The sequence below is a fragment of the Ambystoma mexicanum genome, chromosome 2p, assembly GCF_040938575.1.
Source record: "Ambystoma mexicanum isolate Mex_15411 chromosome 2p, UKY_AmexF1_1, whole genome shotgun sequence".
NCBI lineage: Eukaryota > Metazoa > Chordata > Amphibia > Caudata > Ambystomatidae > Ambystoma > Ambystoma mexicanum.
The window spans coordinates 197,756,010-197,781,177 of NC_090923.1; the positions used below are offsets into that span (position 1 = coordinate 197,756,010).

At 45.6% G+C, this 25,168-nt stretch overlaps 1 protein-coding gene across 6 annotated transcripts in view; it reads left to right on the forward strand.

Moving 5' to 3' along the window:
* The window catches only part of LOC138566340 (protein SSUH2 homolog), a 620,994-nt gene that overhangs the window by 582,552 nt on the left and 13,274 nt on the right, over window positions 1-25,168 (forward strand). For 5 of the 6 annotated variants that reach the window (XM_069643482.1, XM_069643483.1, XM_069643485.1 and 2 more), the window contains one exon: window positions 19,649-22,635. The exons of the other annotated variant lie outside the window; for it this stretch is intronic. In XM_069643482.1, the coding sequence (XP_069499583.1) occupies window positions 19,649-19,789 (141 nt within the window). In that variant the 3' untranslated portion in view covers window positions 19,790-22,635. Of the gene's footprint in view, window positions 1-19,648; window positions 22,636-25,168 lie in introns of those variants that run through there. 6 annotated transcript variants of the gene reach the window in all.

The following is a 25,168-nucleotide window of genomic DNA, read 5'->3' on the forward strand; positions in this document are numbered from 1 at the left end:
CTATTCCTAAATATCTGCCTTCTCAAGCTCTCCGCTCTTCCACCACCTCTCTGAGGGTCAGGCGCTTATCCAAGCAAAGAGTTGGAGGCAGATTTCTATCTTCGGTTGGGGCCGCCCTCTGGAGCAGCCTCCCTGTTACTTGAGCAGCACAATCTCCGGTTAAGGAAGCAACTCAAGACCTTTCTCTTTGCTTCTGCCTTCTCTCTTCCCGGTCACCCTCTGAATTCTGGCCAAGGTCCCTGCCTGTCCAACTGCAATCCTGCACTGCCCTCTGTCTCCCCTGCACTGGTGGTCTGTATCTGTAGCCCTACAGTCCCCTCCGTTGCACTTATTGCCACCCGCTGGCTGCATTTAGGAGTACCTGCACTTGCCACCCGCTAGCTGCATTCTTGTTTTTTCTTCTTCCTCCTCCTACCGCCTGCACTTTTTCCTTCCCCCCTTTCTCTGCTCTTGCATGATCTGAATGACACAAGGCCTATTAAAATCGCTGTTTTGTCCTCCAATTTGTGTCCCCCTCCTTGTCTTGTCGCACCTAGAAACACTTGTGTACAGGCATGTTATAAATGCCACATCATATCATATCATATATACATAGTGGGCCTGCACACCCCACCTTATGTGGAGTTCTGGGGGGATACAATGTATCTCTTTTACTTATCTGGTAACATTTCTGTTGCAATTGCAAGTTTACTTGAATGACTGATGGCAGTGGTTTTACCTTAGTGACTTTTTAGTCTTATTACTCGCAGGCTGTTAAATCAGCCTTGGTAATGCAGAGAAGGGCCTCCATTCTGCTAGAATGGCAGGCTTCTTCTTCTTCCTCCCCATTTGTCGTGTGCTTTTTCTTTCTGAGGTCTTCCCCTGCCATTATAGGTGGGAACGATCTCAGTGTAAGTTTTGTCTTCGGCAGGAATCCTTTTTCCCAGCCTTAGCTCCACAGTGTCTGAGAAGGCAGGAAGTGAGGGAGGAGTCCAAAACTCTGCAGCCCTCTGTCTTTGTCTTTCACCTTGCCTGGAAGAAACCATTCCCAGTAGGAGGCTGGCTGTCCTGGTTGGACAATCAGACATCCCTTTCAGAAGTTGTGCTGTAGTTCCTGAGAAATACTCTGAACCTGGAATCTGTTGACAAGTTAACCACTGGTGCTGAAACCAAAGAGGATTATGAAGAAAAGGCATCTGCAGCGATTTCTGCGTAACCGGAGTCTGATGCAGCACTTCCCTCCAATCGACCTGGGGGTCCCAAAATGACTCCGACCCAGAGCCTGGTGCGATCCACTAGTCTAAAAAATACCTGCATTTTGAGCCATCCCACAACATACTGCGCCCCTGCTGGGGGTCCCAATAACGACTCCTACCCAGAGCCTGGTGCGATCCACTAGTGTCAAGAATACCTGCATTTTGAGGCATCCCACAACATACTGCGCCCTTGCTGGGCTGCAAATCGCCAATACACTCGGACCTCGTGCCTGGGTGCAGTGCATGGTCTTCCGAAGTCCGAATCCGTCCGAAACTTTGGTGTACTCCTCTTGGATCTCCATAGATACAGTTTGAATCCCTGAACTCCCCTCACCAGAGTGCAGTACCAAGAGAGTGAAGGGCATTGGGCTAGTGATATTTGTTCTTCATCTGGCTGCTGTAAAAAGATGCCAAATCCACAGACCCGTGAGAATCCATGAAGAAACCTTTGCTGGAAGCCTCCTCTGACGACTGCTGCTGTAAGTTCCCATCCAGTGTCCAGTTCTTTAGTCTCCAAACCAAGAATCCAGGGACCGGGTGCTGTGCCGCTGCATCCTGAAGGCATCGTCTCGGAAGCTCTTCTTTTCTCCTAAGGTACTCTGAGGGCTTAGGTAATACTTACCTTAAGTCTGGTGTGCATCCTGCGAGGCTGGGTGATTTGTGTGGTTGGGATTTTGCCCATACCACTTGCCCAGGCCAAATGCTGGAACACATATAGGAAGCCTTGTCAGAAGTACCTGAACACTTTAACTAACTAAAGTGAATACTTGTTTAAGAATATCTCCTATGGAACTTTGACTTTCCTGCAACTGAACCCTATCTCAACCTGCCTACAGCTGGCACCTAGATCACTAGAGTCACTCTCCTGCCTGTGAGTGAACTCATGCAATAGACTAGGGAAGAACTGGATAAGAAAACGATTCTGCTTCGAAAGTCCAACATGTGTAAAAGTACTTACTTGCTAAAGAAGGTAGTGTGGTAACTGTATCTCTGTGAAAGAAGTTATAAAATGTCATTAAGTTTATGCTTACCTTTGAGTTGCATTCTGCCCATCTAACAAGTTTATAAGTAAATTTGAATGGGGGTTTCCCCCTTCTAAACAGTAATAAGTATTGTTTGTTTTATTATTCTTAACTGAATGAGTGTAAAAGCTTACCAATATGGTTTACCTTCCTTGAATAACTGTGTGTCATTCTTAAAATGTAACATTGGGTTTTGCTTTCCCTGGTTTGCTTTATACAGATCTAAAACGGTCTTATATTGTATACCTACCTTCAAGTAGCTGGAGGCTCCTTTAAAAAGTCTATAGGCCATACTCACCTTGATTAGCTGCTGCTCTTCAAAACTTGTAACCCTGGGTTGTGCTTCCACGAATCGCTTTGGTGCTATTGTAAAATAGTCTCATAAAGTTCTTATGTACCTTAGAAACTGTATTATACACTTCATAAAAGTATACTGGGTATAACTAGCTATTAGGCAGTGGATAGTTATGTACCAATAGGTCAATAACGTACTTTGAAATACATTGGGCCTCCTTACCAGTGTGGCGGTCAGGAATTTTGGGTGCCGGTCGCACCGTATTGGCACCCATTTCCAGAACGCTGCACTACAACTCTGTGGGTGGGGTCTGTTGCGCCCAGCAGATTTGACTTGCCCGGGCGCAATGGCATTCGTCCGCAGGGTTTGCAAAGAAGTACTGGCACCGTTCGCAACAGTGCCGCTGCTTCTGTCTCCCCACTCCCATGACGTCCTATGGGGCTCCATGGGAATGGGGATTAACTTTTACCAGTGCCTGACCTCCCGATCCGCTGGGACTTGTAATGTCCTGGTGGTACTGGAATGCACCGGCAGGGTTACCGCCGGACTCGTAATGCGGCCCATTGTGTCTTTCTTAAAGTGTAAAAGAGTTTTACTTTCCCTAATTTGCTTAGTGCATTCTAAAATAGTTGAGTATTCAAACTTATCATTGAGTATCTTAAGCCCCACCCAGAAAGAATGAGTTGTTATACTAGCCCTGAAATGAGTTCTGAAAGTAATGTTGAAAGGAGTATACTTGTAACAGGGTTGGTTTATTATGTGATTTCTATACAGAGTGACACTGCATGAATGACAGGGTCTACTGCCCTTGGATTACTGATTATATTAAAAAAGTATATTTAACCTAGTTTTACTCCCCAATAATAGCTGACTGTCATTCTGAATGTGTTGTAGGTTTGACACACCTTGACTACATAGTGTATTCTTAATAAGTTTATACTTTGGGTTGTAACTATCGAGTTGGTTTTTATAATTGTGTTTATATATGATGTTATTGTACTTATATACCCAAGCATTATCTTGGTCAAACCCTTTATTTTTTCAATACATAGTGTTTCAGTGTTTCTTTGGACCTTGTGTATGCTACAATTTCTTTGTACCAAGCTACATCCCTCTCTCCCTCCTAAGATAAGCCTGGCTTATTTGTCCATGCTACCACATTCTCAGGTGATACAGCCTTATACTAAGAATGCCTCAGATGTATGGTTTTATGAAGCCCTTAGTGGGACTTTAGATTAACTGGCCTATGCTCAATGGTAAAATCAAAGCCTGTCAACTTATGGAACAACTGAACATTTTTAGATGTTCATCCTTCATGTTCATTAGTCATTTTAAGGGCTTACGGTCAGTTTATATAGTGAAGCGAGTACCACAAGGTAGGATCTCAACTTCTTTAGGGCCCACACAATGGCAAAACACTCTTTTTCCACTTGACTCCCTGTTGTTAAGCCGAGTGCTGATAAAACACAGGGAACTCCCTGCCTTTGTTATCTAACTGAGAGAGAGCTGCTCCTTAACCGGTGTCAGTGGCATCAGTCTGTACTGGCTCTGGTAGTCGGGTACCCTGAGAACAGGAGCCTGGCAAATGACATCTTTTAAGCCCTGAAAGGGCTTTTCACACTCCACTTACCAACTATCATTTTTTGGTTTCTTTGCAGTGATAAGAACAATCAAATGGTGAACTATGATTAGATAATCTGCCTTGAAACCCCTGTAATATTCAGTGAGGCCCAGAAAAGATCTCACCAGGATTTGGGTTGTGGGGGTTGCTCACTCTTGTACAGTTTGCACTTTACTGGGAAGAGCCTGAATATTTAATCCCCCCACCCCCCACTGCACAAACCACTTGCTCAAAGTAGGTGATGGATCCATGACAGATTTGGCATTTGGTAGCATTTATGGTCAAGTGGGCCTGCAGGAGAGCCTGCAACACAATCCCATGTTTGACATATTCCTCCCAAGTAGGGCGGAAAACTGCAATATCATTCAGATATAGCATGCATAAATAATCGAACCCTTTCAGGAAATGGTTCACCAACTATTGGGAAGTGGCAGGTGCATTTCCAAAGCTGAAGCACTTTACCCAGAACTGGCAGAGACCCTCAGGCATTCTCCTGGACATTTCCTTTCAGGGATATTTGCCAGTACTAAACAGTAAGGTCAAATGTACTGGGAAACCTTGCAGCGCCCAGTTTAAACACTAACCCATCAGTTTGTAGAAGGAGATGAGCATCTGTCTTGGTGACAGCATTAGGAGCACTGTAGTCCACACAGAACCTCAAATCTGTGGTGCCTGCTGTTAGTACCGATAACAATGGATTGGACCATGGACTATTTGAGGGCTTTATCACCCCTAGATCAAATAGCTTAGTGGACTTACCTTGTTCAACATTCTGTAACTCCTACCTTTGGTTGGCACACTATCTACAGTATCTATATAATGCTGACGCCAAGGTGCCAGGCATAGGGTTGGTGAAAACATGGGGGGAAATTGAAGAAGCATGTGCACCTCAACATTTTGTTGCAGAGCCAGCTGTGGGAACAATGTACCACCTTTAATGGAGCCATCTGAAGGGCTGCCTTCGACCCAATCAGGGCGATGTTCAGATTCCTCTTCTCTCTTCAGAAATAGGACTCCCATTTCAAGTCGTGCAAAGAAAGCCTTACATCTAATTAAGAGACTGATCAGGTCTTCCAAAGTCCACTAAACAGTTTACCATGCCTAGTCTTACAACTATCCGTTAAGGACCTGTCCACTTGTCCTATAAAGCTGTATGCCTTATACTATTCAGGATTAGGATTTACTGGGCCTGGGGTAAAATGAACAAGAGAAACTTTCTGTTCATGCCAATGTTTCACCAGTGTTCGTCCAGCCTTCTACTTGTCATTCGCCTGACCCATAAGAAGGGACATCCTCTTCCTTAGTCCTAGCACATAGTCCACCTCATCCAAGGTTACAGGAGGAGTGGGGGACTCACATCCTCCCTTCACTATGACTCAGGGCTCCCTGATGGGGGTTTCAAAGGGGCTAAAAGCAACCCCTTTCTAGAGGCACTTCTTTGTAGGAAAAAAGTAAGTGTGGAAGAAGAAGGCCCCACTTCCTTCTCTGGTGCTCCTTAAATGCTCCATTCATACATTTGAGAGTTCTGTTGAATCTCTCTACTAGGCCATTAGTTTGTGGTTGGTGTTAGAAAAGATTTACTTGTTGCAGCTTTCCCTGCATATTTTTCTGTGGAACCCCATTCTTTTTGCTTTGTTTTAGGCCCTGTCCTGACTTATTGAAGGGAAGTAAAAACTTCACCTTTTGCTCGTTTATTATGAGGAAAGTGACTAGTCCTTTAGACTACCAGTACTGAAAAACGTGTTTTCCCCTTTGAAATCTTGTATTTTCACATTGCACACAGCACCTTACAGGGAAGTGCAGTAGGGATATATTTGTACCACCCTATCTTGTTACACTTGGGATTTTTGGTTAAATGTATATGTGCCGTAAGACAAGCTGGTGGCAGCAGTTACATTATCACTTTTCCTTTTCTTATGCATATTCACGTTTAATGCATATGGCTACTAAACATAGCTAGTGCCCTAAAATGGCTGTGCCACAAGATGTTTCCTTGTTCTTAGGCCATATTTTAGTTTGGCCTTCTTCATGCATTTACAGGTTGGGAAATCTCTTATAAGGTCATGCACTTGTCCGGAAAACTGCTGCGTCTGCAGGCTAGTGAGTGTGCGTGTGTGTGTGTTTGTGTCTCTGTCTGTGTGTGTCTGTGTCTCCAGGAAGTGCGCTGGGACTGTCTAGTCCCAGTCCACATTCCTGGTGCCAGAAAGCCTGCTACTAGGGTGGATGTGCAGCCAGTAGTTGTCCCTGATTGGACAACTACTAGCTATTTGAATGGTTCAGATCCCTTCCATTGGTGGGCTTGGACCTGCCTTCAGCTCTAGTTTTGGATAAGAGGAGGACTCCTGCAGCCGTTATCTTCATTGGAGCCAAGAATCCTTCGAAGAATAGCAGCCTGTTGATGACCCAAGGATTACTTCTCCAGCATCTCCCCAGCAATTGTCCCAGCAATTGTCCCAGGGAAGCGTCTCACCCTCTTCTCAAGGCTGCATGCCCTTGGAGCCTTCAGAAGTGTCCCTGGACTGCCCAGTGGACTGACAAGCTCTCTCATGGACTACTTAGCCAAAGTTGTTGCAGTGTTGCGTTCAAGCCCGGAACTTCCGTGGTAGCCACCTTGGGCCATACGTTCTGAATGGCCAGCTTCCTTGCATCAAGGGAACTGCCTGATGCTAGGAGATGCTTCTTGACTGTGGCTGGAATGGTGCTTGTTGTCGCATGCAAACTGTGATCGTCCCTGGAACACGACTTCCTTCATCCAGTAGAGTGTACTGAAGAGGTCTGCATTGTAAAAGTCTACATTTCTTCATTTACTGTGCTTGTATCTTGCATTTGCACATAAATGGAAGATGCCTCAAACTCCTGGGCACCTCTGAGTTGAACAAAGGATGAAAGAGTGCACTCGCAATGACCCCCATATGATCCATCATGACCCCTAAAAAATCTGAGTCAGGGGGTAAGTAAGCTTACCTGTGCCTATTCCCATGTCCTCTAAAAGATAACATTGGCTGAAAAGCCCTTTGTATCCCGTCTCCCTTTTACTTAAGTTTTGGTTGTCGAACCAGGATCAAGTGTCCTGCCCTTGGGTTAGCCTTGGGTCTGGATGAGAGAGAACATACCTGACTTCAAGTTTTTGATGAAATTTGAAATAGTTTGAAACTATTCTGAATACCATCACAAATCCATGCATCTCTTTAGAGAAAACCTTCCTGTCAGAAACCATGCGTGGTACCTGTGACCTTTGGGTAATAGGCCCCATACATCTTAGGGTTGGACTAATAAAGTATAGGGAATTGAACAGTGACTGATTCTGATAATTTTACCTGCATCTGCAATACTTACATGTTTCACCTGGTTAGTTATTTAGTGATGTATTGTAATTGAACCTACTGGTGAATGTATATACTTCGTGGGGGCTTAATAGTCAATGGCCCTCATTACGACCCTGGCGGAAATCGAAAAACGATGGCGGAAATGCAATACCGCCATCGAATAGCGCTCGGTGCGATTATGACCCGTCACCGTAAAGTACGATGCCATTAGCGACACTGTAGTGAACGCCAACGCTAACTGCACCAAGTACGCGCACCATGCAAAACCGTAATTACCACCATGGCGCAACGGTACGCGAATTCTGACCCTAGTGGACATTTACCTAACGCCATCAAGCATGGCGGAAAGTACCATTCCGCCATGGTGAGAAGTACGGCAACGCGAACCAACCGTAAATGGCCCTACTGAGTGCCTGTACACCACTCCCTGGCCACATTGCACAACTCCTCGTAGGTGCAATGAAGTCACACAATGCAACCAGTGAAATGTACAAGTCACCCATGCATGCCAACGAACAAATGAATGTAGGGGCTCCAAGTGCCTTGTGAGTGGCCATCCATATTTGCCATGTCACCATTGCCGTACTGATGCAGCACAGGCATGTGAAGGGTCAAGTACAGCAATATGAACTGAAATATGAGACAAAACAACAACAGGCCCCCATCGCTTGACACCAGTGTAAGGCAACATTCAAAGCAGTAACCTGAGGGAGACTGCACCAGCCCTGTACTCTTGCCAGTAAACAAACCAACCATCAGCATAAGCATGTACCACACAAGTTGGCAGAGTGACTGAGCAGCCAGGCCCATCTCAAGAGGGGCCAATGGGAGCTGCAGGGCACAGATGGCACGAATACAGAAGCTATTCCAATGGACATGACCTCAGTCTCCCTCCAAGAAACGCACGCAAACACAGGCACCTGTGACCAGCCATATTCTGATAATCACATCATTCCACCAATCCACCTGGCTGACCGGCATCTGTTACACAAAAGCTAATCCCCCGCCCCTGAGCATGACATCATTAAAACAGTCATAATGGCAGCCCCTATCCCTGACCTCACTGGGCTTCGTAGGCAAACGCGCCCAGTACAGTACCAGGCAACTATAACCAGAAGCCGGATCCCAATGCAGATCTACTCACAATACATCGCTCCACAAATAGGAATATGCTACATTACTTGCAAAGAATGTACACGGTTAATATCATAATAGAAATTTAATGCACTACAAAATCACCAAGCCCATACAGCCATTAGGTCATGAACTGCAAAATACATTTCAGTATTGTGGGCTGCATCCGCAATAAATGACCAGCTTCTGCTTGTGTGACGCCCTGTTCCTTCATGGTACACAGGGGCTACATACACGTTCAAAAAGGCAACATGGAAGCGCCTAGAACCGCAGGGCCGTCCCATTAGGTAGGCACTAGTCCAGCTGAAAGGTCGATATGTTGCTCCTAGCCACTAGTACTGCGTAAGGGCATGTGGCCCATTGGCGATCGTCCCATAAGATCGTAATGGTGCTCCACTGATTAACACGAAGCAGCAGGTGTCGGGAGTAAAAGCCATCTGCAGGAGTGGCATACAGATGGCAGCGGCAAAAGGGGAGGAGATACCTGTCACCCAAATGAAATGAAAAAGAATAGTATGGGCATCAGAACTTAATTTGAATTACTCACTTCAATGATCACACTAAATCTACAGCCATATGCATGTTAGCCCACTCAAAAGGATTATTCCCACCCAAAAATCACTTGCGAATCATAACTATATAAATCGAGGTGAATACACTATTACAAACGAGTCTTTGTGTGCATGCGTCTGTTAAAACAGAATCCATTAGATGGGATTAGTAACGTGCATAGACACAAGTGTTTGAAGGCGCGTCGAGACAGGGAGGGTTCAACAAGGGCAGATAGACGATGGTCCCACTATGGCAGCTCTGCATCACATAGCGCAGGGGAAGTGGATAGATTCCAAAAAGCCATGTACATGGTAAACTCTCAATTAAATCATCTGTCCATGCATCCATACATCATACCCTCATCCCGGTATGAAAACGCCTGATTATTTACTCACATAACATGTGAAATTTCCATTGAGTCTGTGCGTAATGCAGTCTGCAAAATCCACTGTGCTCCAGCCCGGAATTCTAGTGTTGTGAAGTAACATGTATTTGGGAACGTCCTGCCTTATCGTCCACTACGCTATTGCGCATCCCATACTATTCATATCAATCATTGCATTCTCGCCATGGCCCCTGTCCCAAGGACATTAAACAATAGAACTTAATATCTGCAGTCAGACCTGTGGGCGTCTCCTCGCCGCTAGCTGAAAACCGAAAGCGCTGTCCTTCGAATTCCACATTTGCAACATCACGTCGAAAAGGCATCTGTGACCGCTTGAAATCACAAATTCATCCATGTAGTGCGGCAGTGTGTGAAAATGGCAACTGGCTTCACTCACAAATGGGACGCCCCGCCCGTCGGTGAACCTCGGTACAGTGCTGCATGAGGGTCCAGCGTTAATCGAGTACTACATTCCACTGACCCTTCACAAGTTTGTTCGCGAATGTAAAGATAGTATGTGAAACAATGGGACCATAGCAGAATGAACATATGAACCAATATTCCACTGCCATCGGGATTACATACATGATTGTAATAGCAAGATGCCATGCGTCGAATTGCAGCGTTGTGTGCGGGACGTGCTCGCCCAAAGGGGATTGCAGCTTGCACAGGTGGAATGAATCACCACAGGTGGAGGCTATACAGCCTGAAAACACATAAATTGCACACCCAACCCCCTCCCACAACCACACCCACTCCAAAATGCTACCGGCAGGACTAGCGATGTTGGCCCTGGGGGACCTGATAGCACTGCAAGTACTCCAACTTCAAGAAGAAGACGAACACCAACTACTACAACAACCGGCCGCACAGAGGAGACGGAGGAGGAGGGCAAGGCAGGGCCAGCAAGGCCCACCAGCACAGCCACTACCACCACGCAGGCAGCCCGCAATCCCACGCCTCCGAGCTCATCCGTTCAACCTCACTGATGAGCAGATCCACACCCTCTACCGTTTGGACCGGGACACCATAACCGCCATTGTGGAAATGACACACGCTGACCTTGCCAGCATGATAGATAGCCCAACCGCCATCCCACCCCTACTGAAGGTGGTGTCTGTACTACACTTCCTGGCCACAGGCACCTACCAGCACACAGTCGGACAGTTGCATGGCATTTCACAGCCACTGTTGTCACGGACACTATCGCAAGTGCTCGATGCCCTCCTGAAGCACGCAGACGACTACATCTCTCTACCACGCTCGGAGCAGGAAATTACGAACACAAAAGTGGGATTCCATGCACTTGCCGGCATACCGGGTTGCATTGGTGCCATCGACTGCACCCATGTGGAATTGGTTGTGCCACATGCCATGGAGGCCCAGTACCGCAACCGAAAACAATATCATTCTCTTAATGTACAAATGGTGTGTGACTCCAACAGGATCATTACACATTGTTGTGCCCGATTTCCTGGATCAACCCATGATTCTATGGTCTTGAGGAACTCTACAATACCACGCTACATGGAGCGACACGCAGGGAACAGATCCTGGCTACTCGGTGAGTCTCATTTCATGCATGATAATGTGGGGTATGTGATGCGGCAATGACCTGGCAGGAAGGGGGGGGCATGCGTACGTAGCTATGTCATTCCACAAACATCCTTTATTGTCCACATACAGGTGATGCCGGGTATCCACTGAAGAGATGGCTCCTTACACCACTCCGGAACCCACAGAACCAGCATGAGGAGGACTACAACCATGCCCACTCACGTACCCGTGTAGTCATAGAACAGGCATTCGGCCTACTGAAGACTCGTTTCCGCTGCCTCAGCAGGTCTGGCGGGGCACTCCTGTACCGCCATGAGAAGGTTGCAAAGATGGTCATGGCATGTGTCATGCTACACAACATGTGCGTACGTAGAAATGTGCCCATGCCCCCTGACGCAGGACTGCAAGCACCTGAAGATGGTCATGATGAGGGTGGGGATGTGGCAGCACCTCAAGGAGTCCGCGAGGCACAGGAGGGCCGTGAAATTCGTCAGATTCTCATAGATTCATGCTTCTAGCACTCACGCCTGGTGGCTGATACATGGACACGGGACTTGTGGCACTGTGTGTGTCTGGAACATGCACAATATGGACTGTACGCCTATAAAGGCCTCGTACACAAAGATCAATGTCCACACATCTCATTGGATGATTGTGAAATGTTTATAGCATATGTGAAATTATGTTACACACCCCATCGACCCGCCACCCAAGAAAGCCCAACACACCCCCTACACCCTCCTACCTCCCCCCCGAACACCAGTGTCCAAAGATGCTCATTGTCAGTGGGCAGACGCTATTGCAAGCCCCTTCTCCGGGTATCAGGGGCACCCCTGCCTGTGGAGCGCAGGTTCCTCCCAGATCTACGTTGGGGGCTGCCCTGGACGGAACTTGCAACGGATGATGTCTCTGCCTGCTCACGTCCATGCATGTCCCTAAGGGTTTGTGAGAGCTCAGTGAGCACACGGCGCACAGCGGCAAGTTCAGCACATACGTCTTTGGACGTCGCATGCAGTTCCCCCCTCAGGCTCTCGGTGCTTCTCTCCATTTGTACCCTCAGGCTCTCGGTGCTTCTCTCCATTTGTGCCCTTAGTGTCTCTGTGCTTCTCTCCATTTGTGCCCTTAGTGTCTCTGTGCTTCTCTCCATTTCTGACCTAAGTGTCTCAGTTGATGTTTCTATGGCTGCCTTAGTACCCCCAAATTCATCAGCATGCTCCTTGAGGAGCGTGGCCAGTTGCTGCTGTTGCACGATCACCTGGTCGAGGGACTGTTGCCTCTGCTGTGCCATGGCCATTTGCGGTGGTGTCACAGAGGGTCTGATCACCTCATGTTGCCTTGCCACAGGGCTTGTGGGGGATGGCCAGTCGTCTTGTGGGTGCCCCTGCGTGGTATCCTCATGGTGTACGGGATGAAACAAACAGGGGGATTGAGACAGGTCATGGATGGATCCTACATCGACAGCACCGTTTTCTGTGTCGGAGCATGCTGCCATTAATGCAGTGTCACCTATGGTGCTGCTGCCACCAGAAGCAGTGCCTTCTGTGGCATCCATTGGGGGGACCTGTGGTGCTGCTGTTGTGGGCATGCTGGCTGCTGGGGTGCCTGTTGAAGTCCCCTCCTGTGTGCTGCCACTTGATTTGTGCTGCTGCCGTGTCTTGATACGTGCAGCTGAGGTGGAGGGTCTTTGGCCGTTGGTCTTGGCCCTCTTTGCAGGTGTGCTGGTAGGGGTGTCCTGAAGCTCGTCGTTTGAATCGGACCCTGTGGTGGAGTAAAGGAGGGCGAGCGTTATTTATGGGTCTGTGGAAATTGGAATGGCAATGTATCACATGCATTGGGGTGGTACCTGAGGGTGATTTGGGTCAGGGCCTTGGAGGTGGTTTCATTTTTGTGTGGATTGAGGATGCAGTTGTTTTGCAGCCTGCAGTTAGGGTGTGCATGCTGCACGTGTAGAGGGTGTTTTTAGGATTTTTAATTATTTATGTATTTAATGTGAGTTTTAAAGTGCGCTATCAGGCCAATGTATGTGGACGTTCTCCTGGACATGTGTTTCTGTTGCACTATGTGGACACATGGTACTTCACATGATTGGACATTGTGGATTTAGCATTGTTTTATTTGGCCCACCTACCTGATTCTTCGGATGTCTGCACTCCTTTCTCCATCCCTCCGACTCCCTCTATACTCTCCATTCCAATGGTGGAGGCACAGATTTCGCAACTTTTCCCATTTTTATTGTTTTCACTAGGGTGGCTAACGGGTTGGGATGTGTCTCAGGGTAGGATTTTTGATGCTTGTGTTGGGATTCTGATTTTATAGGTGTATGGCGTGCTGTTTCCCGTTCCGGGACCATGTTTTTACTTCCGTTTCCGTATATTTACGGTCACCGTATTTTGCGATTACCGCTCATTACGGTGACCGCTATGATGGGTGGCGGAATTGCACCTAGGGCGCCGTACGACGGCGGTGAGGGGCGTTTTGGGGACATTTCCGCCATCGCGGACTTTGCACTTCCGCCATGGCGTAGTGCTCGTGCCCGATGGGTCAGAATTAGCCGCACTTTACTCCGTCGTGCAATGGCGGAAACGCTATTTACGCTATGGCGGTCAGGTCAGTTACTTTCCGCCAGGGTCGTAATGAGGGCCAATGGGAAGTGTCTTCCTGTGGGGCGTCTGAGTGGTGCAGACAATGGATGCCTCCTCTGAACTACGACTGGTGCCCCTGGAAGGCAGCGGGCCAACTCCATAGGTGGTCACGGGCCCCAATACAGGAGGGTTGCAACATTCTTTAGTGCTGGGCAAGGCTGGCAGCTCAGGCCCAGGTGGGACCGTGGGTCCAGTGGGAGTCCCACAGGAGAGCTACCAGGGCTCTGCAAGGCAGTTTGGGGGCCCCCTGAGTTGGCATCCCAGAGCATGGGGCCTTAACTGACCGGCCCCAGAGGGCCAGAGCAGAATGAGAGTACCAGAAAAACACAGCAGCTGAACACACAGGCATATGGGAAGACAGTCAGGGGTGGGTCCTGGTCAGGGTTCGCCGAGGCCAGCCTGGGTGTTCTGGGTCAGCACCCCGCAAGAACTGAACCTGAGGGTTCACCATCCACCCAGCCTGGCTGAGATCATCGTGCACCCCGGCCGGGGCCCTTCTGGAGGGAACATCTCTAACATGTCTTGCCTGTCCAGGGCTGCTGCCCCTGCCCTCAGGCAGCCCAAAGGGGCCGCTGGCTTCTACCATGGGCTAAGCTTCATGCCAGAGCACCACAGGCCCCTGTCTGCTGCAACCCTCTTCCCCTGGCCATGGGTGCCCACCAGCCAAAGTGGGCACGAAGGCCACCTGTCCCTCCTTGCTAAGTTTCCCAGTTCCATGCATGACAGTTTGAGCCAGTCCTGGTTTTTCCTTCCAATTGCATGCTGGAACTTGTAGTTTTGTTGTTCCTTTTGCAAGGGTGGGCCTATAAGTCCCAGCTTGTAGTGCGAGAAAAAAAAACAAGACTGGATCAAAGATTCTGCATAGAACTGGGAAACTTGGCAGGTATGGGGACCCCACTGGGGAGCTCTGGGACTGCGGCTGGATAGGAGGACAGTCAACCCCCGTGGGAGATAGGTTCCCAAGGGAGGAGGCAGAACTCCCGGACGTCCTGGAGCTCTGGCTGGGGAGCAAACAAGCATTTACCTCCAGGCCAGGAACAGGACCCCACTGGGCACCCCAGGAAAGCTGCTGGGCAGAGGACAATAGACCTCTGTGGGAAACAGGTGCCCAAGGGTGGGGACCGCAACCCTGGCTTTCCTGGAGCTCTGCCTGGTGCGTGTTAGAGCTTTTCACTCCAGGGAGGGCCCGGCCCATTGCCAGGAAACTCTGGGACCCCTGCAGGCCACGAGAAGGGGGGCCGACTAGCATGGTAGGCAGGTGCCCAATGGCGAGGGTAGCACCAACTGCCATCCTGATGCCCTGGCCACTGCGCAATAGAACTTTTCCCTCCGGTGAGGGACTGGGACCACATCAGGGTGAGCTGGGGCCTCTGATGGGCAGGACTATACATAGCTGCCAAGTTTTCCAGTTCCATGGAGAATCTGTGAGCCAGTCCTGTTTGTTTTTCTCGCACTGCATTCTGCGACTTGTAGGTCCACCCTTGCAATGGGAAAAACAAAACTACAACTATACACTTGGAAGCAAAAACCAGGACTGGCTCGAGGTCATACATGGAACTGGGAAAATTGGCAGGGAGGTGTGTCTCAATTCTCTCCGGCAGCATCCCCCTTCTGCAAGTAAACTCTGCAGTTCTGGGTGATCATGGGGATTTCATAAATATAAAAGACCCTTCTTCTTCGTCAGGTTTAAGGCTCGGGTCAGTTACCTTATCCTCAGTTGTAGGTAGTTCAGGGGAGGAAATCATCTTCCCCTTTTTAGAAACCTTTGACTCCTTCGCCTTGGGTTTCCGGTTGGACTTAGGCTTCCCCTTATGCTTGAGAAAGGTATTCTTCTTTGTCTGAGACCTTGTACAAGTTCTTTGTGCTTTATCACCTACACATCCTAAAACCTAGATATCATATCTCAGTAGAACTCTAACTGAACTTGACTCATACAACACTTACAGTAATTCTTACCACTCCTCCATTTACTTCTAGTGACATTACTGGGAAGCTAAGAGAGGCCCATCCGGCAACTTGATGGGCCTCATAGGAGCTCAGACCAGATCCTCTGAGTTTATCAGTGTTGAAGCCATGACTGTCATGGTGGCCTCAGTATCCCTGATCGTAGAGATGTCTACACTATCTACCAGTACACTATCCTTAAACTAGGTTTCTTGGATCCCAGGGATACTAGAACTACTTTTGATCCAATGCCACAGAGCAAGGAAACAGAAGAGAAGGATGGCCCTGTAATTATCTCTCTCTTCATAAGTGACTGGGACCCCCAAGGTTTTACACTTTCATCTGGGGTCCTCCTGCGCATGGTCACTTGCTCCGCATGTTACACAAGATCCTGAGAACATTTATATGTAGGGAGGTTTATTTTGGCCAAATTGGGTGGGTTGGTGAGTCCCTGAACCCTTTACATTCTTGCCATGTGACATAGTCCTCTTATGACATTTTTTGTGGAACTTTTTGGATGCAGGTTTTTCAGTAGACCCACCCTTTTTCTCTTTCTGCTTTTTCCCCTACTTAAAAGGAGCACTCATGTCCTTTTGGGACACTCTATGAGACACCCGTAGATTAGCAACAATGACACATTTCTTTTGGATCCAAATCCTTTGAATCTGCCAAATGCTCTTTCAGCTCAGGGGAAGAAGCAACCATATTTTCAAGTAAATAACATTTTTTTAATGCCTTCAAAAGTGGTTACGTTATGGCCTTCAACCAAGCCAAGATTTTAAAAGGATCATTTACCAGTCAATTTAATATTATTCGCGAATGTTAATCTTCTGTGTCACATACAATATCTCCACTCCTTCTGAAGAAAGTTGAGATACTGATATGCATTTGTTTTTACTGTGGATTACGTAATTTAAGATCATACATTTTTTCTCTTTTTGCTCGAAGCCAATCTGGAAGTGTGGATTTCACTATCTATTGAAGTACTTTCTGATATATCTACTACATCTATTCTACTTAATTGAGAATGAGAAATACTGAACCCATACTTTTTGAACTTTTGTACTTCTGTAAAAGATAGTCAAAGTATCTTTAATGCTCTGACAATTAGGTCTTAAACCAAAAAGCAAGTAATATGAAAATCACTTCATGTTGCTTTGCTTCTAGACACTATTGTTTACCATACCACTCAATCAGATGTTGATAATGTTAATATGCATTTATTGTCAGAACTGTTCCATTCAAAACGATTCATCTTGTATGTAGCAACCGTGCTTGAGAATGTTCATATTCATGTTCAATGTATATCTCTGTTGTAAAAGTTGAGATCATCAACTAAAACAACTTCTTAATAAAAAAATAATGTAAAAAAAGGATAATTTACATATGTTAGCCAAATAGTCTTCTCTTTTCTCCTGTGTTCTCTAAACTTCTTTAAGTATTGGGCAGGAATCTTGCCAAACTTTAAGAGCATAGCCTGCTTTAATTTATCAAAATCTTTTCTCTGAGGCTTTCGCAACTCCATAATAGCACTGCACGCATTCTTGTCAGACTCATTCAACTCTTGTACCTCACAGTCATACTCAAATGCAGTCAATCAATAAGATCATTATTCATATCGTAAACCTTCAACAAATGCTTTTGAAATCTTGGGTGAGAGGAAGGACCAGAAGCATGTCCAGCCCCAATAGAGACCCATTCAGTCTGGCAAGATCATGCTGGAATGCTCGGTTAATCTCTTTTTTGGCTCCATCTATGTTATATTTGGTCTCAATTTCTTTGAGCCACAACTCAGATCATATAAAACTTCAACTTCAGAGGTAGGGTTTGGTGGGAGGGAAGAATTACTATTTTGAACCAGTTGAGTTTTCAGTTTGGATTTGAAGGAGAGCTGCAGTGGGGATGGAACGAGAAGAATCTGTCCTCCCTGTGTTCCACTTTGAAAAAGAGACACAGTTTGGGATCTTCAGATCTCAGTGGGTTTGCTGGGTTGAAGTGGGAGACATACCATTGCACATATTTGGCGACACTGCCATGGAGACTTTTAGAGAAAAGGCTGCAGACTTTCAAGTGGGTCTGGAGCGAATTGGTAGCCAATGATGCTGTTTATTTAGGCACAGATGATAGCAGGTGGTATTATAATTCAGCATAGCTTGCACTGGCAAGTGCAAATGGAAATTGATCAAGGATCCCAACGCTATGAAGTGATTTTCCATGGGGATGAAATGGTGGGTTCTTACACAGCAGCCCAAGGGGAAAGCATGTTTAACCACCAAGCTGAGCTGAGTGTGTATGTTTTTCCTAGATAAATACATTTATTTTACTTGCTTTTTGATTTCAACATGCCGAGGTAGGGCAAATTGTTTCATTTTGTTTCTGCATGTGTTTAGGACCCCCATGACAAGAATTTGTCTTGGATGCATTAGGCTACGGGAATTTGATTGCACATCCAGCCTTTGGTTTTAAGGCCTTTGGACACTACATTGCTTGTTTTTCCCAGTGATGGATGTGTCATAGGCAGAGCAGTGAAACAGTTTGTGGGATATGAGCAAGTTCATGAAGGGTTTCATGTTCATATTAGGAGGTGGAACCTAGAGCGACAACACAGGATAAGAGTCTTGGAGAAGAGAAACGCTCACCAACTCTGACACTCTGAAGGCATTGATAAGAATACAAGGACAACCAATTTTTTCAGCACGGTCTAGAATTCCCACCAGGGATTGTAATCTTCTCGCACAATGTGGTCTAACGTGCTGACGGCGGCTGAAAGGTCAAGATGAATAAGTATAGGAGAGTGAGCAGTCATTAACATTTTCTAGTACGTCATTCCAGGCATTCACAAACATGCCTGGCCCTATGGAGATGGCGGTCATTGGCTGGGGGTGGTATAACCCAGAGTACAGTGATTGGTTTAAAGGAGAAGTACAGTTTGTAAGTGAAAGTGAAACTGTTTTTTCTTTTACTGAGTATTCCCGGCTTGACAACGGGGAATATTCATGAGCATGTGAATCCATGCCAGACCCATGCAGGAGAACAATAGTTACAGGTAAGTAACTTGTTCCATCCCTATTGTTATTTGATATTATCAGACTTTCACCTTGTTAGGGAGTTTTACAAAAGTCCACCTATGGTAGAACTAGAGAAGACTCACTTTTAGATGTACAAGTTGGTTCTGCTGGTTGCACATGAAGCACTCAAGTAAAAATATGGCTTGAAACGAAGATGTTCTTTTGTCTGATTTAGTACTATTTTTGTTTATTTATGATATGATTATTTAAATTGTTTTTACATTTAAAATGTATTTGTGGTTGTCACCAAAGGGTATGTGATTCATTACTGTGATGTCACTATGGTCAAATGTCATGTATTAACACTTCCTAATTCCCTGTGCGGGGAGACGATTGATATCACTTCCGCTAGCCTTGGCATTTTGGTGAAATGACACACCTTGCTCCTTATTTCCTAATGTTTCTTGTCCTTCTGAGTCACTTGGTAGGGATCAAAGCCTTTCCTTTGTATCTACCTGCACACACGCCCCATTCGGCTCATCTCACCCTTTATCATCACCTCAAAAGCCTTTAACTCCAGTTAGAATTTCTGAAAGTTTATTCAACCTGTCTAACAGATCATGACAACGGGGACTCTGTGACCTTTGGTTCTCCAGATTTTTTGGAATGCAACACCCATCAGACCTAGGAAGCATAGTCCATGATAAGGACTCTTGTAAATCGTAGTCCAAAACATCTGGAGAGCCACCAGTTGCAGTCTCCCGCGCCGCACTGTCATAGAACCAGTAATTAAGCATGCAGCTGGGAGTGTGATGCGCCTTTTAAAGGGTAGCCGACTTCAAAAGAGAACATTGTTACAACATGAATATAACAATCCATCAAAAAATGCAGAAAAAGATCTAAGGTCTTTTTTGCTTTCTTTTTCAGAGGCACACCATTGAGCTGATTCCGCTCACCAAGGTTGACTATATTTGGAAGGACATATCATACAACTATTTTGTGTATGGGGTAGAGAATCTGGTGTTCACAGAACAGTACCCAGCAAAGTGCTGCTGTTCCGTTATGTGACCAGCAAGTGACAGCATGGTCCTGATGAAGAATATGCCATGCATGATTGAAGACCCAAACAGTGGTGTGAGGTGTCTGGCCTCACCCTGGTTGAAAGCCTCTACATGCTATCCAACTAATCCCTGCACCTAATTTACTTCAAGTTCCATCTTAAATGATACATCATGATTGTCAATCATGCTTATGGCAGTGTGTCAATTTTCCTCTTCTTTTTTGTGGGTCGTATTCATACATGTCCACATTGGGGAAAATCCAAAAAGGATATTTTATGGCCGAAAGGAGGATAATTGGATTTCTCTAATGACTAGAACGTGTATTTGTGTAGGAGATCTCCTATGAATTTACTTGTGTTGGTCACCTGAATGTCTGGGGCAAAGCCAACTAACACAATCAGAGCATATATCCTAAATTCAGTGACACAGCTGCACGCACAATGTTAGACAAACACAGGGAATATAACACCAATCCAGAGTGAAAGTCATGCGTAGTAGTAGATTGTTACATTCCTAATTGTTCACTGCCATTACACTTTTTCAATCTGTCATCCTAACACAAAGATCTCGCAGCTTTGCGCAATCTAGAATCATGCGACACATTTCATATTGCTAATAGTCGTCTCACTGCAGCAGATCCAATCTCTGAATCTTGATACAGAGATTGCATTGTATCTCCGCCACCACCATGCGCTGCCTGGCTGTAATTCCAGCAGTATAGCTGAGATTATATCACACTTTACGTAGGGCAAGGATACATTCTTTTGTTTTCCTCTGTATCTTTTGGTTTGGTCCACTAAAGTTTGCAACATTTGGCAAGAAAATGACGAGGCCTCATGAATTTTAATGAAAGAATTGGTGTAGGAGCAACCTATTTAAAGAAAGGGTTTGTTTTTATGGTGGGTGTTCTGTTGGTCCCTAAATAAAGCACCAGAATACGTATATTTCTAAACTGTCATATCTGATGTTTGAACCTTAGAAAATAGGGTGTAGATTGTACGTATTTAGATGATATTTTTCAGTCCATATTTTTTCAATCAATATTATGACATAGAACCACATGTTTTTACACAGCCCAACATCACACGCATCGCACACAGCTGCAACGCCACAGAGCAAAGCGCAAACATTTACACTCGCTATCCCTTGCAGCTAACTCATTTTGTACAGGTTGGAAATGTGAAGTTGTTGTAGCCACATTGTCCAGCCATTCTTTTCTAAAGTTCAGATAAACGCCCCTAACTTACATGGACCTTACTCTTCACGCATGCATTTATTCCACCTGCTGCAAACACTAAGCAGGATCATGTCATCACACATTGTGACTCTTGCTCTGGTAATGTCGCAGCTGTCTCAGGCCGACATACTAACCATGTGGTGGAGTTTATGTTTGTGAATCTATCTCCTAGGACCAGGGATCTGCAACCTGTGACTCTCTAGATGTTTGATGAAGACTCCCATGAACCCGCAACAAGTGACTAATCTAGATATGGCTGATTGGAATTGTAGTACAAATCATCTGACGAGCGGACCCCTATTTTAGGAGGATCTGATGGGAAGGTGTTCCCATTGTGTCAGAGGGTTTCACAAGTAATGCCAGCAGGCAAATTCAAATAAAAAATGAGTTCAGATTTGTTTGCTGATTGTATTGAAATGTATTCACTTTATGATCATGCGATGTGTATCTCTTGTACTTATACCGATTGTAAAATAAGTTGAGTTGTTGCAGTCTTGAAAAAGCAAGCAGAGTGTTGATGTCATGGCTTCTAACTCCATCTTCTGCCCTAGTCAAAACCAAAAACATTCGCAAAGACCATGTGTTCATTTGTATACCTTTCCCTGCAATGTTACTTTCATTGTCGATCTGCATTTTGTTTGTGTATTGTTGTTCCACAAATCTAATGAAATGTTAATCAGAAGTGTCAATGTTTGCCACAGCATCCTTTAATCATAATACTCTTCAACTCTTCATTCAACGCAACCACAATTCTCCCTTCTGGACAATTTCACACAAGCTATCACCCTTCCTGTCCCCCCACCCCTGTTATCAGTCTCTACTCTTCCCATCTGCCCTTCTTTCTGATTTGTCTTCCTTCACTTCCTGCCTTTTGCTTTCTAAACGTCCTTATCTTCTGTTCTTCTGTTTCTCAGAGCATAGCTCTTTCTATCTCGGTGTGCATTTTCTTCAGCACAGGTGGTCGGTCACCTGTGAATGTAACCAAAAATATGAATTGTGTTAAGGACTTTGTAGAGGTCTGCTAATTAGGATATATAATGGCCCTGATTGCTGCAAAAGTAGCCACAGATCTACCATTGATTGATGGCTGGGCATTAGTGGGATCTTCTATGGAGTCGGGCACAAACACAAGAGCACCAATTTATCACTGATTCCTCTGCCGCGGATCAACAAATCAGCCTGGATTTCTTAGCACTCGAAGACTCTTCAAGGCACTGTAATCGGCAGTGCAAAATCCCCAGGTTGCTCTTACGACTTCCACATCCAGGGACTTCAACGTGGAGCTTTTTTCAAACAGCATATCCACAACATATCAACCCACTGAATTCTCCTAAGTTCCTTGTGGTGATGCAGCTGGCAGCATTTTTCCCACTCAGACACATCTGATACCAGTGGCCAAGTATGTAAAAATGTTATATGGGTAAAGAGTGTATAGCATTTAAATTCATATTAAGACAATTCTTCCCTCAAACATCTATCAACTCAATCTATTATTGCCAATGTATTTTAATTGATAAGCCTTTGCTCTCTTGTCTTGTAATGTTTTTTGATTATGCCATTTTCACAATCCTTTTACTATATGCACTACCAGTTTATAAATGCAATGTTTCTCTATATATTCGAAGTGAACGTTTTGCTTCCATTACATGCAATATTTTGCTCTAATGTATAGGATTTGTCTTATGACTGCCAGGAAGCAGTATTGTAAAAGATACAAAGATGGGTGCTTGGAACTGTAAATACAGTGGCTAATAAGGCCAGGAGATGATATAGAGTGCAGGCCAGGGAGAATAGGTGAGTTTCAAGGCCTCTTTAAAACTTCATGTAATCGGTTTACATGTTGATGGGAGGTGGGATGAGAGGTGACTGGTGAGAACCACTCAGTGTGCAACAATTCTCTGCAGAGCCACTTTTACTGAGTATTGTGTTGCTAGAACATATCCAAGAAAGGTTACATTAAGCATCTGGTCTAGTGGTAATGTTGAAAGAACCATTAACCGTAGCCTGGTGTCAGATGGGCAATGCTGTTGTTGGTACGGCACACTGCTTTCATCATCTCAATTTCATCATTACTTGATGGGTCGACAGAGCATGCATGTTTGGCTTTGAAAAAGTGTTTGGGATTTTTCCCCCATTGTTTCAGGGATGGCTGCGGTGGTGAAAAATGCAATTTGGCCGACTTCAGCTGCATTCTTCCTAGATTGCCATCCACCCAGACACATCCAGAGTGGATACAAATATATGCCAGGAGGAAACATGATCTTTTTTAAAAAAAAATAAATTTTATTTTTTTTGTTTCCATCCATGATGCTTTTGCAAAATAGGGACTTGGGTGAAAGTTTCAAAATATTTTTCGCTTGGTAAATGCAATTTTTGTGTTTGTTTAAATTCTGTAAAATAATGGCACTAAAAACGCGTAGCAAAATCTTCATCAGGGATTAGAAATGCCTAGAACCACCATGTTTCGTAATGTTTCAGCAATTCCTCCATTTTATCACTGTGAATAGTGGCTGCATGTAGAGAGTTGGAGTGTGCTGTCAGGAAAGGGAGGAAAGGCTTTTGTGTATGATTTAAAAGATTTCACAAAAAAATACCTAGATCATTTCTTACAATGGTACTTATAAAAATGAGTAAAAAACTCAAATTGGCTGCAATTTATAGGGTATGGAAGGAGGATCTACACTCTCTAGTCCCACCAGCATTTTCTAGCGGCAATGGTTCCATCCTATACTGCCACCAATTCAGCTGTTGAAAGCTACAACGTGTTAGATTTAAAATGTACTTCCCATGCTCAGTGTTGCAAATGCTCCTTGATAATGTGGGACTGGTGTGTGCTAACCAAAATGGCTTCAAACCATCCACCAGCTGGGTGGTGGAAGTCCTCCTCGTAGCCTAGGAAAAGTGCTGCCACAGCCAGGCCATTTACAGCACTCTATTCTTCAACTCCCTACAGCAGTGGTCTGCAACTTGCACGTCTGCGGGTGTGCTGGACTGTGACTCTTAATACCCCTCACCATTGAATATGATGGAAAATGCTGATGGGAGTTGTAGTCCGTGCATTTGTTAGAAGGAGATATTTTAAGCTGGGCTACTGTTTCTTTCCAAATGCTTTCAGTCATCACCTAACTGCACTGGTCACCTGGCTACCCTCGGATTTTGGGCCCAGGTCCCTGCCCGCCCAGTTGCACACCCCCACTGCCTCCCGGCAACCCTTGCACTTGGGTCTATATCTGTAACCCTACAGTCCCCCTACCTGCACATTTGGACACCTGCTGTCTGCACTTACCCTTGCACCTTCCACCTGCTGGCCACACTTCTTATTGTTTTGTTCCCATGTACAGCCCTGCCCCCTTTCCTTTCCCCTGGCACTTTTCCCCTCCCCCTCCCCCTCCCCTGAACGATCTCAATGTCACTTGGCCTAGTAAGATCGTTGTCTCTGTCCTCCCTCTGTTCCCCCTTCCTTGCCTCGTCGTGCCTTCAAACACTTGTGTATAAGTGCCTTACAAATGTCATATCATGTCAAATCATTCACGTACCTTCTATTTGTGCTTGGTGACAAAAACCTTCTCCATCTCTCAGCTAATTATTGTTTTGGTTCTTTTCTGAGATAAACTATATATGTGAGGTCCACTTGTGCACAGCCCCAGCGGGTTCCTGCGCACTCTAAATTGCTGTGCATTGTTACCCTTCAAAATCCCATGATTGCTACTGGTTCCTATTCCAGATTTTGCTGCCCCCTTCACCTACATCACATGATGACTAACGATGCATATTCAGATTTTCTGTGTATTTTTAATCTCCCCCATCCCATGATGTAATTCATTTCTAATTTTCTGTGTCTGGTTAACATTGTTTTAGCCCTTGAATACTTCTGTTTCATATAACAGCTAGCTGTACCCTCTGTGTTAGATGCTGATCTAGCTCTCTAGCTCTCCCTCCCTTTCTCTGTATCTCTCTCTCTCTGTCTCACTCTACTGGTGAGAGTCAATCCGTCATGTATGTTTTATAATGCCAGGCTAGCTTTTGCTGAGAGCTGCATAAGCAGAGGGGAAACGAAGCATATGACCTGATTGTGTTTTTTTTGGCAACAGACCTGTTTTTAATTGTACTTACATTGTAAACGTTCTCTTTTTAAAATGTTAAATATTA